The sequence below is a fragment of the Anneissia japonica genome, unplaced genomic scaffold, assembly GCF_011630105.1.
Source record: "Anneissia japonica isolate Jap-2015-1 unplaced genomic scaffold, ASM1163010v1 scaffold7766_len575116_cov191, whole genome shotgun sequence".
NCBI lineage: Eukaryota > Metazoa > Echinodermata > Crinoidea > Comatulida > Comatulidae > Anneissia > Anneissia japonica.
In genome coordinates this window covers 517869-530221 of record NW_022694700.1, presented here as the reverse complement: position 1 = coordinate 530221, position 12353 = coordinate 517869, and the positions used below count along the sequence as shown (strand labels likewise).

General features: G+C 34.1%; 1 protein-coding gene and 1 long non-coding RNA gene across 6 annotated transcripts in view; one reads left to right on the top strand and one right to left on the bottom strand.

Annotated features, from left to right (window-relative positions):
- The window catches only part of LOC117101180, a 10090-nt gene extending 2066 nt beyond the window's left edge, over positions 1–8024 (bottom strand). The window contains exon 1 of the long non-coding RNA XR_004444246.1: positions 7786–8024. This is a non-coding gene — a long non-coding RNA (uncharacterized LOC117101180). The remainder of the gene's footprint in view (positions 1–7785) is intronic.
- The window catches only part of LOC117101178 (synaptotagmin-2-like), a 44250-nt gene that overhangs the window by 21771 nt on the left and 10126 nt on the right, over positions 1–12353 (top strand). For all 5 annotated transcript variants that reach the window (XM_033241067.1, XM_033241071.1, XM_033241068.1 and 2 more), the window contains 4 exons: positions 1828–1888; positions 4772–5037; positions 10092–10240; positions 11767–12189. In XM_033241067.1, the coding sequence (XP_033096958.1) occupies positions 4773–5037; positions 10092–10240; positions 11767–12189 (837 nt within the window). In that variant the 5' untranslated portion in view covers positions 1828–1888; position 4772. The remainder of the gene's footprint in view (positions 1–1827; positions 1889–4771; positions 5038–10091; positions 10241–11766; positions 12190–12353) is intronic.

Here is a 12353-nt window from a genome sequence, read left to right as displayed (position 1 = left end):
AGATGTGTAAAAAAAAACAAACAGTGCCAGAATGTAATTTGTTGCTAAATTTGTAATTTTCATATAAATATAGTGTAAAACTATACTATTACTATGTACCCAATCGGAGTAAATTCTAGACAGATAGTCAATTAGCACTATGACGCAACGCTTAATGTCTTGTCGAAGAGGGGCCCTACGGGTGAATCAGTACAGTAACGACATACATCAACTGTTGATTTATTCTTTCTGTACCCGAATAGATTTTACGAAATATCAGATAAGTAATACATGGATGACTGTAGGTCTAATCTTCTGATAAACCTTACGGTACAGGTCAATGATATAGAACGGCCAATTTGTATATTTGTAGTTAGATATTGAATTGTTTATAATTCTTAAAACCCATTTAGCACGTTTGCTACTATTTTTTTTTTCATATGTAGATACTAAAACGGAAACGTTTCTAATTTGCTAGCAGTGGTCAAGAGGGTTATTGTTTATATGAATGTAAAATGCCGCTGTAGAATAATGTATGGCACTTTCTTAGGCCTAACTATTACTGATAATTAGTTGCAGTGCGTTTGCGTTAAAACAAAGATAGGCCTACTAGAAACACAAGATAGTCTCCACAGAAAAAAGTTTTTTTAGATCCAGCCGAACGCGCCGCCCCATTGTTTGTATTCCCATCATGCATTTCGAAATGCATGGTGGGAATACATACAATGGGGCGGCGCGTACGGCTGGATCTAAAAAAACATATGCCAGCGTTACACAACTCTGAATACATAACCTCCTTTTGCAGAGGTAGAAATCGTTGCCATTATCCATAAGATACAACAAGTAGGCAAAAATAACAGGGGCGTGTATTTAACTATAAGTGATAAACATATACTCCAGCGCCTACCGTACCTATTCGCTCATAACAGAAATTTTTAAAACATTTCTGGCCTATTTGTGTATTGTCTGATAAATATAATTTTGTTTTCCTCAGACACATTTGCAAGTATACTCTAACAAAAATAACAAACAATAAGATGGGCACTCGATAGAGTACCTCAACCAGAATACTTTAGTAATACAGGGCAGTACAGTCGAATTCCGAGCCAAAGGGTGAGAGAATAAGATGAAAAGAGTGATAATAAAAATGCACGATATTCAGGCCTATAAGCATATAAATTACACATAGGCCTAGGCCTAATATCTAAAATCCGTATATTTCGATTACTTCTAGACCACATGTGCACGTGCCATGCCATTAGAACGTAGGCCTAAGGAGGCCCAAGAACCTCGCCATTGGGGGATCGACAAATTTGCTACCGTGGGGGGAGGGGCGAGCATATCTGCGGGTTCCGCATTAAAAAAAAATATATGCTCAAACAAGTTCATCATGCATATAATTCCTCATTAAATACGTACATTACCTGCCAAAAATCTGAAAAACCTCAGAAATTCAATTGTAAGTTTAAACACATCATTTTGAAAAAAAAAAGGCTATTACTTTAAACAGAAATGACCAAAAAGTTTTTCTTTTTAAATTATTTACAGACATTTCACTACAAACATTGTTAAACTGATTACCAGTCAACCGAAATGTCTAAGTGAAAAAAAAAACACACACACAGGAAAGGAATTATTGATAGGGACATTTTTTTTTTCATTTTTAATTAAAATTACTACTTACTTAAATTCAAAAATGAAGTAGGCCTACATCTTTAAGCTAAACGCCTGATTAAGCTGAACGTCTCGCAAAAAAAAATCCCAAAAACCAAGCGAAAACATGGAGGATAATAAAAAAAAAAAAACTAACGTGTTATGACGGCTAGTATTTTTCTCTATTTTTTGCAGACTCATTGAATCGAGTGGATTGGACGTAGCTACTATGGAAACGTAGTTATCAACAGTGCAGGTATGAGAAAATAACGTAAATAAGTTATAATTAGAAATTGATGAGATAGATGACGGTGAAAGGGGTGAATGAAATTTGTTCAAAGCGTATGAGTCATATGGGAAGGGATTGTATAACAGTACATTTCATCCAGTCATACACAAACCTTGGTAGCTAGACCATTTTATGTTTTCGTTCAATTTTCTCTTGAGCGGGTTGGTAACTTGACAGGTTGGTTACTTGACGTAAATTGTTATGATGAACTGGTGTGTGTGTAAGCCTATAGAAATCCAAGAAATTGTTGTTGCCGCTTTGTAGATAATTGCTTGATTGAATATCCCAGGACGTCCTCATAGAAACTAATGACGATAACTGTGAATGGGATGCAGCGGTTAGAAACGTAGTTTCAAATGATACAGTAAGGTTATGAATTGTAATTTTGATGCTATCACATCAGGCCTCCAGGATCACGATGATAAAATGACGACCGCCGACGTGAGGAGTACTGTAAAAGCCCTATTATTTCACGCGCCTGTAATTTTAGCGATTTTCCTGTGGCCAGCAGGGGTGTCGCCAGGATTTCCCCGACGAGTTTGAAGATTTCCCCGACGAGAGCAAAGTTGGTGTGGTCAAGCGTCGCTTAAAATATTTCGAAAGTGGTCCAGCAGGGTTCGAAGCCCTCGACAATTTAGGGGTTTCAAAGGCTTATTTAATCGATTTTACAGTCTAATAATATGTACAAAATACATATAATTATTTTTCCTCCCCGACGAATTGTGGTTTTCCTCCCGACGGGGGGAGGGGTGGAAACAGCTCTCCCCTACAGGGGGAGGGGATGGCGGCAACTTAGAACACTACCAGTACTAAGCCTATATCTATGCCTAACTACTGTACTCAGCCTGGAAACAGCTCTCCCCTACAGGGGGAGGGGATGGCGGCAACTTAGAACACTACCAGTACTAAGCCTATATCTATGCCTAACTACTGTACTCAGCCTGGTCGGCGGTATACAGTTTAAAACATTTACTCTATAGCTTTCGAACTTTAAGTTCATTTAAGAAAATGTTAAATCGCGAAAAGGCGAAACTTTAGGGTAGCGAAAATTAAAGGCTCGATTCAATATCCGACTCTACGAGACAGACTGTTATTGCTGGTGTAGCCGAGATATATGATGACGGTAACACTAGAGAGTCGAGTGGCCGATCGGTAAGGAAGGGGCGCCGCTATAAATACAGCCAAAGGGTATAGATAGAACTCTATCTCTATTTATACTCTTTGGTACAGCCTGAACATCGGCGCTGGTTCGAGCCGCTGCTAGCCAGGGTTCGGTAGGTACTGTCACGTCTGGCTCGCGCGCATTTTAAAGAACCCAGTGTATCTCTCGGAAGGGTATGGGGTTACCCCGATGTTATGGTTTATTTCAGCCTCTGTCGTTGTGGAATGATATGAAAAAGCTAATAGTAAACGCCTCTTTACAGTGGCTAGATAGTCACGGACCACGCCCAATTCAGCACAATGCTGCGACTTATGGATTAACTATTACCTTTACCTAACGTTTACTTGTTAATACTGAAAATGATGTTGAGGATAATGATAATGGTGGTGGTGGTGATGATAATAAGGATGATAATGAAGATGATCATGAGCGTGCTTGCGGATGGTTACGGTGATGGTAATAACCAGGATGGTAATGGTGATAATGATTGTGATAGTGTGGTGATGAAGATAATATTAATTATTGTAGTCCTAGTAAGGTGATTGGTATGTCTAATGATGGTGATAATAATAAAGACCATAACATTAATAATGATAATATTGTGTCTATCTTTTTTCAAACAAATACTAAAATTAGTCTTTAAAGGCAACATGATAATGATTTATGGACATTTTTACCCTTTTTCTTTTTATTGATTCATTATTTAAGAGCTCCTTCGCACACAGCTAAAGTTAATTGGAATATACATTTATTGCAGGCATAATGTCATAACGTAATATATGAGTTTTTCCGCAGGTTATACTAACTAAATATGAATTATTAATACTTATTATTAGTTGTAAATAATTATAATTACATTATCAGCGTTGCATATACGATAAGGAGTTGAAACAGTTACAACGTCTCCATAAACCATAAGGGTTTGTAGGTATTAGATTAGTTGGATCATGGGTATCTCAATTGTACGAATGCAAATATGTGAATAAATACTGGGAATTATTATATACACATACACTATTGATTTTCATGTTAGCTGCTTCAAAAATCATTGTTATGAATTGTACTAAGCTCGACTGATTTTGTAATAGCTATTGCAACGTACGTTTTTATTCGAATTTATCTCCCTAACACGCTCGATTTCTCTTTGATTTAACTGTGTATAAATCTGAACACAACCGATGCGGAGATATATTAAAATTGCGTGCCGTCAACAGTCGATGACTTATTTGATTCTCCGAGGCTGTTATAATTAATACCAGTCTCAAATAGGCCTATACTTATATAACTGTGGCGAATCAGTTTGACGTTTACACTGATTTCTAGATGTTTGATGAATATCTGGCTTTATTATTGTTAACAGAAATTCGGATCCGATGTTAAATCTGCTTAGTTAGATAAAACATGATGACTGTGGGTTTATTTCCTGTCAATGATGCATGATTTTTTCTCACGACCGAAACAACCTAATCCTCATATGAGATTTTGTGTCTGTAAAGCACTATTGTCTTGTGAAAGGGATTGTCACCTACAAGTTAGGACAAGTTCGCTATTGACAAATTTTGGTGTATGTGTTCTGTGCCTAAATAATTAATATAATAAAATAATAAATAAAACAAGTTGGATAAAAATGTGCTTTAATTTCTCATTTTATTAAATAACCATTCTGATTCTTTTTCTATACTATTTAGGATGTATAGGATTACGGGATTGCAGTTAATACTTCTCTGTGCAGTTCCATTCGTCACCATATTAATAACACTGCTGTTTCTGTGCTTATGTTGTGATAATGGGAAGTGTTTGAAACGGTACCGATTCGGTAAAGAGCCTCAGCAGAAAAAGAAAGAATCGATCACATCCAGCCTTATATACGTTACACCAAAGAAAAAGAAAAAGAATGATCTTAGTTTATCAGATATAAACAGAGGACTTCCAGATACATTCGTTATACCAGGAAGTAAGTATAAATGACACTACATTAAATAAATTAATAGATTAACTATAATTCTAATACACAGGCCTACTAATAATACTAAAGCTACTACTAATAAAAAATAAGTATAAAATTTAATAACTAAATAATAAATATATATATATATATACATATATATACATATATATACCTAATATCAATAACAATAATATTTATAATAAGTTATTATTATTATTATTATAAATAAAATGATTAAGTTAGTAGTAGCAGTAGTAGCAGCAAAAGACTTCAGTGTATTAGGCCTACAGTAGTATCAATAGTAATAGTAGATAGTTGTACTAGTAGCAGTAGTTAGTAACTATTAGTAGTTGTTTGTAGTAGAGAAGCTAGCAGTAGTAGCAGTAATAGTAGCAGTATAACTTAGTAGCAGTAGTAATATTAGTAGAATTAAATATTAGTATTAGTAGCAAACATGTATTTGAAATAATGTAGGCTAATGAATGAAGAAGTTGACTTTTTCATTTCATAAATGCAATTGCTTCTATTAATATTACTTTAATACTGCTTTACCAACCTTCTATAAAGGGAGCAACATGTGGCCTGTATTTAGTTTAGGCCACATTATAGTATAGTATGTTTATGAAAATAGAAAATCCTCTGTATCCGAAATATAGGGTAATAAACACGACATTGTCTCTTTACATTTTTTAATTGCCATTACCGCTAGCATTAACTTAATACCGCTTTACCAACTATCTCGGTCAAACTAGTGTTGACGACCAGGTGAATGACAAATAGAGCATAACGAAACACACGTTGACTACACATTTTCGTTGAATCTAATAATAATTCTATTAGGTGTTTTGTTCATTATCTGAACATTTCTTGAGGCATGGTCGAGGTGAGTGTCTCTAACGGCGTCGCTGTCGCCATTTTTATCTACATCCCCATCGCAATCGCCGTCGCCAACGTCATCGCCGTTGTCATCGTCAACAAGCATCACTGTATAATATAATATGATATTATATTACATTCATAGACAGCCCTTAATGGATCAGCTTCCTGGAACTATCTAAAAATGTTTCTTCCGCGAATTCGAATATAGTAAACTAACTAATATTCAGCTCCACATTATAGCCTACTTGTTTAAATAAAACATCCAGTGTTATTATCGAGCAATTTGTTGCGATACTGTGCATGGACTAATTTACATAAACGCTCTTGCTATTCCTTTTAAATATATTGAGAACATGACGGAAGCTAGTGCAAGAGAGTGAGTCACCCGAAAATTAATGTCTCATCAATTAATCAAGAGATTATGACGTCATGGTATCGTCAAAGTTATAACCTTTGGGTTAAATTGATATTACTTGATTAACGAATAAGAAAAGCATCTAAGAAGCAATGAAATATATGTTTATTAATTAGCAGAAAATATGAACATGCGAACACCGTGACTGTTGACCGTGTGCCCCTGAGCAACTCGTTAAGTCTACTACAATAGAAATACGACTATTAGCTTGCTGTATGGTACACAATACGTAGCCCTACGTCACATCACCGTATTTTGTCTAATATATGATAGTGCTTTTGAATACTGTATTTAAATATAATATATTTAAAGTGGATTAGCCACGAAATTGTTGGCATAATAGTCAGTACTCTGGGACCAATATTAATTGTATATACATGCAGAAAAAATTAAAGGGACGATTACAGATTGGGATATGCATAAACGTGTTGATGGATATTCGAAATCAGACAATTTATCAGGATTTACCGTCAATAACGTACGATTTCAAATGGAAATTTGAAAAGTAAATCATAAATTGTTGTAAATTTTACGTTGTAGGTTGACGCGAGGAAAGCTAACATACGGTACATTACAGTTATTGCTGAAACCATACGTTTGTCCGAAATGTACGTCTTAAGTCCATTTAGTGGCACTTTTGAATAAGTTTTATTCACTCCTTCTCTCCAATGTCAAACTAAATGTTTGTAGTAGGCGACTTTTACATACATGTGGAAAACGTAATGATGATGCTAATAATAAAAATTATGATGATATACAGTAATACATAACTATTTCATATTGAAGAGTATAAGCACGAACTAAAAAAAATAATCCAAATTATCCATTTCGAATTGACATACGATCTTAAAAGTAATGATTTTACACTTATTGTATGTGGCGCCGAGTTATAAAGAGATAGTAATGTTTGAAATAAACTACCTGCAGTTATTAACTTTGAAAAATATTGCCCGCGGCCCAGCTTGGAACCTTAATATTGTAGATCTTTGATCAACCGTACTGCACATAATGAACATTATAATCTCTCTTTACGTACCGTACACTCTCGATGTTTGAGAACGATGTAATTAATACTAATGGTAAATAATATATAATAATGTGATGTATTCATCATCATTCGTTATGTTGTTTGAACATTATTTGAAATTAACTTTATTTAATTTAATGTATAGCACTCATTGGAATCGCCACGGACAGATATACTGAGGATCAAAAACAATTTTGACAGTATACCTTCGTTTTTTAAAAAAAATTTTCATTTGTTAATATAGCCAGTTATCAAAATTGTCATATGTCCATGGGCAAGACACAATGTACGTTTTTTCTCTCTACCCATTGTACCGGCATATACTGAAAAGGTAAACAGGCTCGTTGTGTAGGTGGGAAGAATGTGTGTCGACAAGGACGCGAAGCCCCGCCCATAAAGTTACGAAAACCTAGACAATGGCAGCTAGACTTACCGAGTTAGCGAAGATTTTCTTTGCTATTAACCTTCTTTAAGAAAGAGAATTCAGGGTAGGCGGTATGCAAATGAATCATATATTCATAGTGTTAATCTATCTCATGGAACATGGCGGGGAAATTGTTGTAAAAGCCTCCGTATTTCGCTCCCAAAAGAAGAGGGAAAAGCCGTATTTAGTCAACCTTGTTGTCGGCAAAGGCCAAGTCACTGATGCGCACTGCTCGTGTAAATCTGGGTATCTATCAAAGAACTTAAATAGCAGAAGAATGAGCTGCTCCGCGTATTGGAACATTCGCCCTCCTGCGGATGAGGTAAAATTTGAACATTTTACTAAGTGGAGAAACTAAAGGAAACAAACGAACAAGAGCAGCGCCTTTATTATTACTATATAGCGCCGCCGTGCGGATGAGGTAAAATTGCTCTCCATGTACCCACAATGCCTTTTGAACGGATGTTCCACTATATTTGGGAAGGTGCTCTATCTCCTGCTATTTATTATCTTTGGTATCTATGACCAAGCATAGACATCTAGGCCTAGGCGCACGTATGTTTCGCGTTTAAACCAGCTGTCTAAGGAAATTTACAATGTCCGAGAAAAAGTTTAAATGACGCTCGCTGATTAGTCGGTTTATCTGTCAATCAAATCTCGTCGAGATGTTCAGCATTATTGCAATTTGGCCAAAACACGCCAAGGAAAGGCAGGTGGGCACTCCAGCCTGTGAGCCAAGAGCTCAAATTTTGACTTCGCCTTTATTTTTGTTTTCAAATGCGATGAAATGTAGAAACAATTTGAAATAAAATATATGATAGATCTAGTGAGTTTTAAAGTGCCCCATCTGTAGTGCGTACAATATACAGAAAAAAAAATGAGTAATAGGCCTATATTTCCAAAGTTATAATTCTTTAAGTCAATAGTTATTAAGTTTTATAGTTAAATATATTTACGAATTGTTTTCATCCCTCAAATAATCAACTGAAATATGTGATTAATCTTAAAATTTTGATACAGATATGGCTATCTAAGACAATATATTTTTTAAACATCAATTTAAGAAAATTCTGGTTTACATTCTTCATATAATCAATTTAATTACATTGAAAATAACACAACACAGTATAGTGTTTAAAATAGATGTCAAGTTTTTTCAATGGAAATTTTCTATCATCAAGTAATCGATATGGGTTCTGTATTTCTCTGCCAAACATGTTTTACTTCCGTTTAAAACACTTTTCTTTTGTAGCTAACTACAACCTATAATCTCTATCATTATCATGCACTATATTTTTTCAGACCAGAATATTTTGCCAGGGTAAAATTACACAAAACTCTCTCAACCACAGGTCTCCTGCACATGATCGTAAAAATAACTGTCGTAATAAATGTTATCCACAATGATACTCTTTTGCAAACTTGCAGTTTGAAATAAATAGAAAAGTATTAGGAATAATTTATGCATAATTAATCTTGAAAAATATTTCAATTTTAAGTTTTCATGAATAAGAATCAGCCTTATTTTTGGATATAAACACGGCGCATAATCTGCATTTGTGATACCTCTATATTACTGTTATATAGGACTATTCTTAAGCTCAATGCCGTTTGAAAGCGCCAGTGTTATATGTTTATGCGTTTTATTTAACGATTTATGTAGTAGTTGTTGAGATGGTCTTGTGGGACCATCGACGCTCTTTATAGTCCAAGTTTAATTGAGGTTTAAATACGATCAACCGAGCCATGCTTTAAATTAATGCTTTACTGGCTAGGGACTGTATAACGCATAATACATGCGTAATTATAATAATGATTGATTTGTTTATATTATTATTAATTTATATATCATACTGTATAGCTATACGAGGCCTATGTTAGTTCGCCAAACAATGTGACTAACGGTGAGGGCGTCAGCACGTTAAAATACCGTACATTATAAAATAAGATCATTGTTACATGCCCTTGGAAATTAATAATGTACTTAACTTCCATCGGTGACCTGATTTTTATTTCGATAACTCGTGTTTATATTATTCTTTTATTATTATTATTGTTATTATTGTTATTATTATTATTATTATTATTATTATTATTATTATTTATTATTATTATAATTATTCTTATTATTATCATTACTATCATTATTATTATTATTATCATTATCATCATTATTATTATCATTATTATTATTATTATTGTTATTTGTTAATATCATTTTACAAGTGTTATAATTTTATTATAATTATTATTAACAATATTATTATTGTGCATACTATATTTATTAATGTTATTATTATTATTAATGTTTTTAGCGCCACCTGCTCATAGAGAAGTAGTCGCATGTCAACAACCACCAATAAGTAATCCAAGAATAATGGATCGGCAACATTCCATGACGTCAAAGCTAGACCCCACAACATTTGATCCTTCCAGCGACATGTACAAGCCACCACCAGAACCTGTAAGTTATCACTTAATCGGTCTGTATATCATTTTAGCATTAAAATATAGTAAATGTTCTGAACATGATCAACAGTAGTCTGCCTGTGGCATTTTCTTTTACATTAATACTGTGATCCTTTTCACTCATTGTTCGTACGAAAATGTTTATGTTGGCGTAGCTTTTTCTCTCCATCCAGCATTCAGTGTTTTTCTCCCTCTATTTTTCCAGTATTCTTAAATAAACATTGAATGACAATCTAGTTTAATACATATCCAACTCTTTTTTTTTAGTCCAATCGAGCTTCCCTCCTCATTTATGATTTAGAACACTCTTATCATTGGTAATTCTTAATGTTCAGCTTAATCTCTATCAATCCCTCCCATGCCCACATCACTACAGCTTTTGATTATGTATCTCCCTTTCGCATGTTGCATATGAACTTCAGTACGACTGACGTTTTGTCTTAAATGCGTTTGTTCTCAATACTGGCACTTGTGTTTATGGTCTGCTTAACTGCTGAGATACTGGAATTATCGTTAGTAATTCTTACTGCCCAGATTAATCTTAATCAGAGTCCACTCTTTGCCCACATCTCAAAAGCTTTTATCATATCTATCGTATCTTCCGTTTACTATGTTGCATATGTACCTGCTTCAAGAGTGTTCAAATTATGTTTACATACTGAGACACGGGTATGTATGATGCGTTCTACTCTGAATAATCCATTTAGTTTTAACTGCGCAAGTCTGTCGAAAGTCACATAAACAAATCATGTAGGCCTGTTCATATGTATTCCTGATGTAACATTTTTAACAAGCATGCATACCCTTTGAGATACAACCTATAAGACTATTACTTAAATTGTGAAATTGTGAAAGGTATACAAAATTTATGCAATAATTAAATGTTATTCAAATTGAGATTACTGCGTCGCAGTTCATGTTTGTCATAACTGAAATTTGTAAGTCACTAATATTTATTTTGCATATCTAATTAAACCATTGAAGTAATATTGTAAGTGCATTGTTATTTTCAACCTAAAAGAAGAAACATTCTTTATCTACAAATACCTTCTAGGCCTATCTATTAGGGACAACCTACACATTTAGACGAATACAAGAATAGTATGGTAATATATAGAGATCTACAGAAATTAATTATATTGTTTAAAATAGAAATAGTTTGTACTGACAGGGCGTCAACGGATATTATATTAGCAATGGGAAGGCCATTTTATTTTGCATTTAAGCTAAATTTCCCAGCTAAGCGGATGCTCATACTATGTCTAGGTATGGTGTTTAGGTGAAGACATGTCATGAGTTGAACTTTGGATTCGAAAGATTGGAAGGAAAGAATATTAACCATCAAACTACAGCTCTCTTCATCTTTTGCTTAAGTATTTGTAGGGGAAGATGGGGGTGGGGATTGGAGTATTCATGTAAGACAATCGAGATTACAAATGTGTAAGTTTTAATTTTTTGTCTCAGTATGTTGTTGATATGAATACAATTCATCAAACATTTTAATATTTCTCTTTATCTTAGCCCAGGAAAAAGTCATTAGTGGAAGGACCTAGTCTTGGAATTCTGAATTTTGAATTAAAATATTCGCCTGATATGAATTTATTAACTCTGCGCTTGATCGAAGCAAGGAATTTGCAGCCGCAAGATTTTAGCGGAACGGCTGATCCGTACTGTAAAGTTACCATTCTGCCCAACTGTCCAAAAACGATGCAAAGTAAAGTGCTTAGGAAGACTTTGAACCCGCAGTTCAAAGAGAGTTTTGTATTTGAGATTCCAGAATTTGATATACATAGGCAGACTGTTAAAATACAATTGTACGATTTTGATCAGTTTTCCCGAGACGATTATATAGGCGATGTTTTACTTCCGCTAGATAATGTGGATCTTAGTGACAAGTTAGAAGTTTGGAAGGAAATCAAGAAGTTGAAGGAAAAGAAAATGAAGGTAATTATTATTAAATGACTAATATTTGTAATAGAGTAATTAGCTATTTGATACATGTTATACAACACATATGTTTAAATCACAGGAAGTTTGAATGCACAATGCAATGATACAGATAAAAAATGTATTAGAAAAAGTGTCATAAAAATTCATAAAATTGTAAA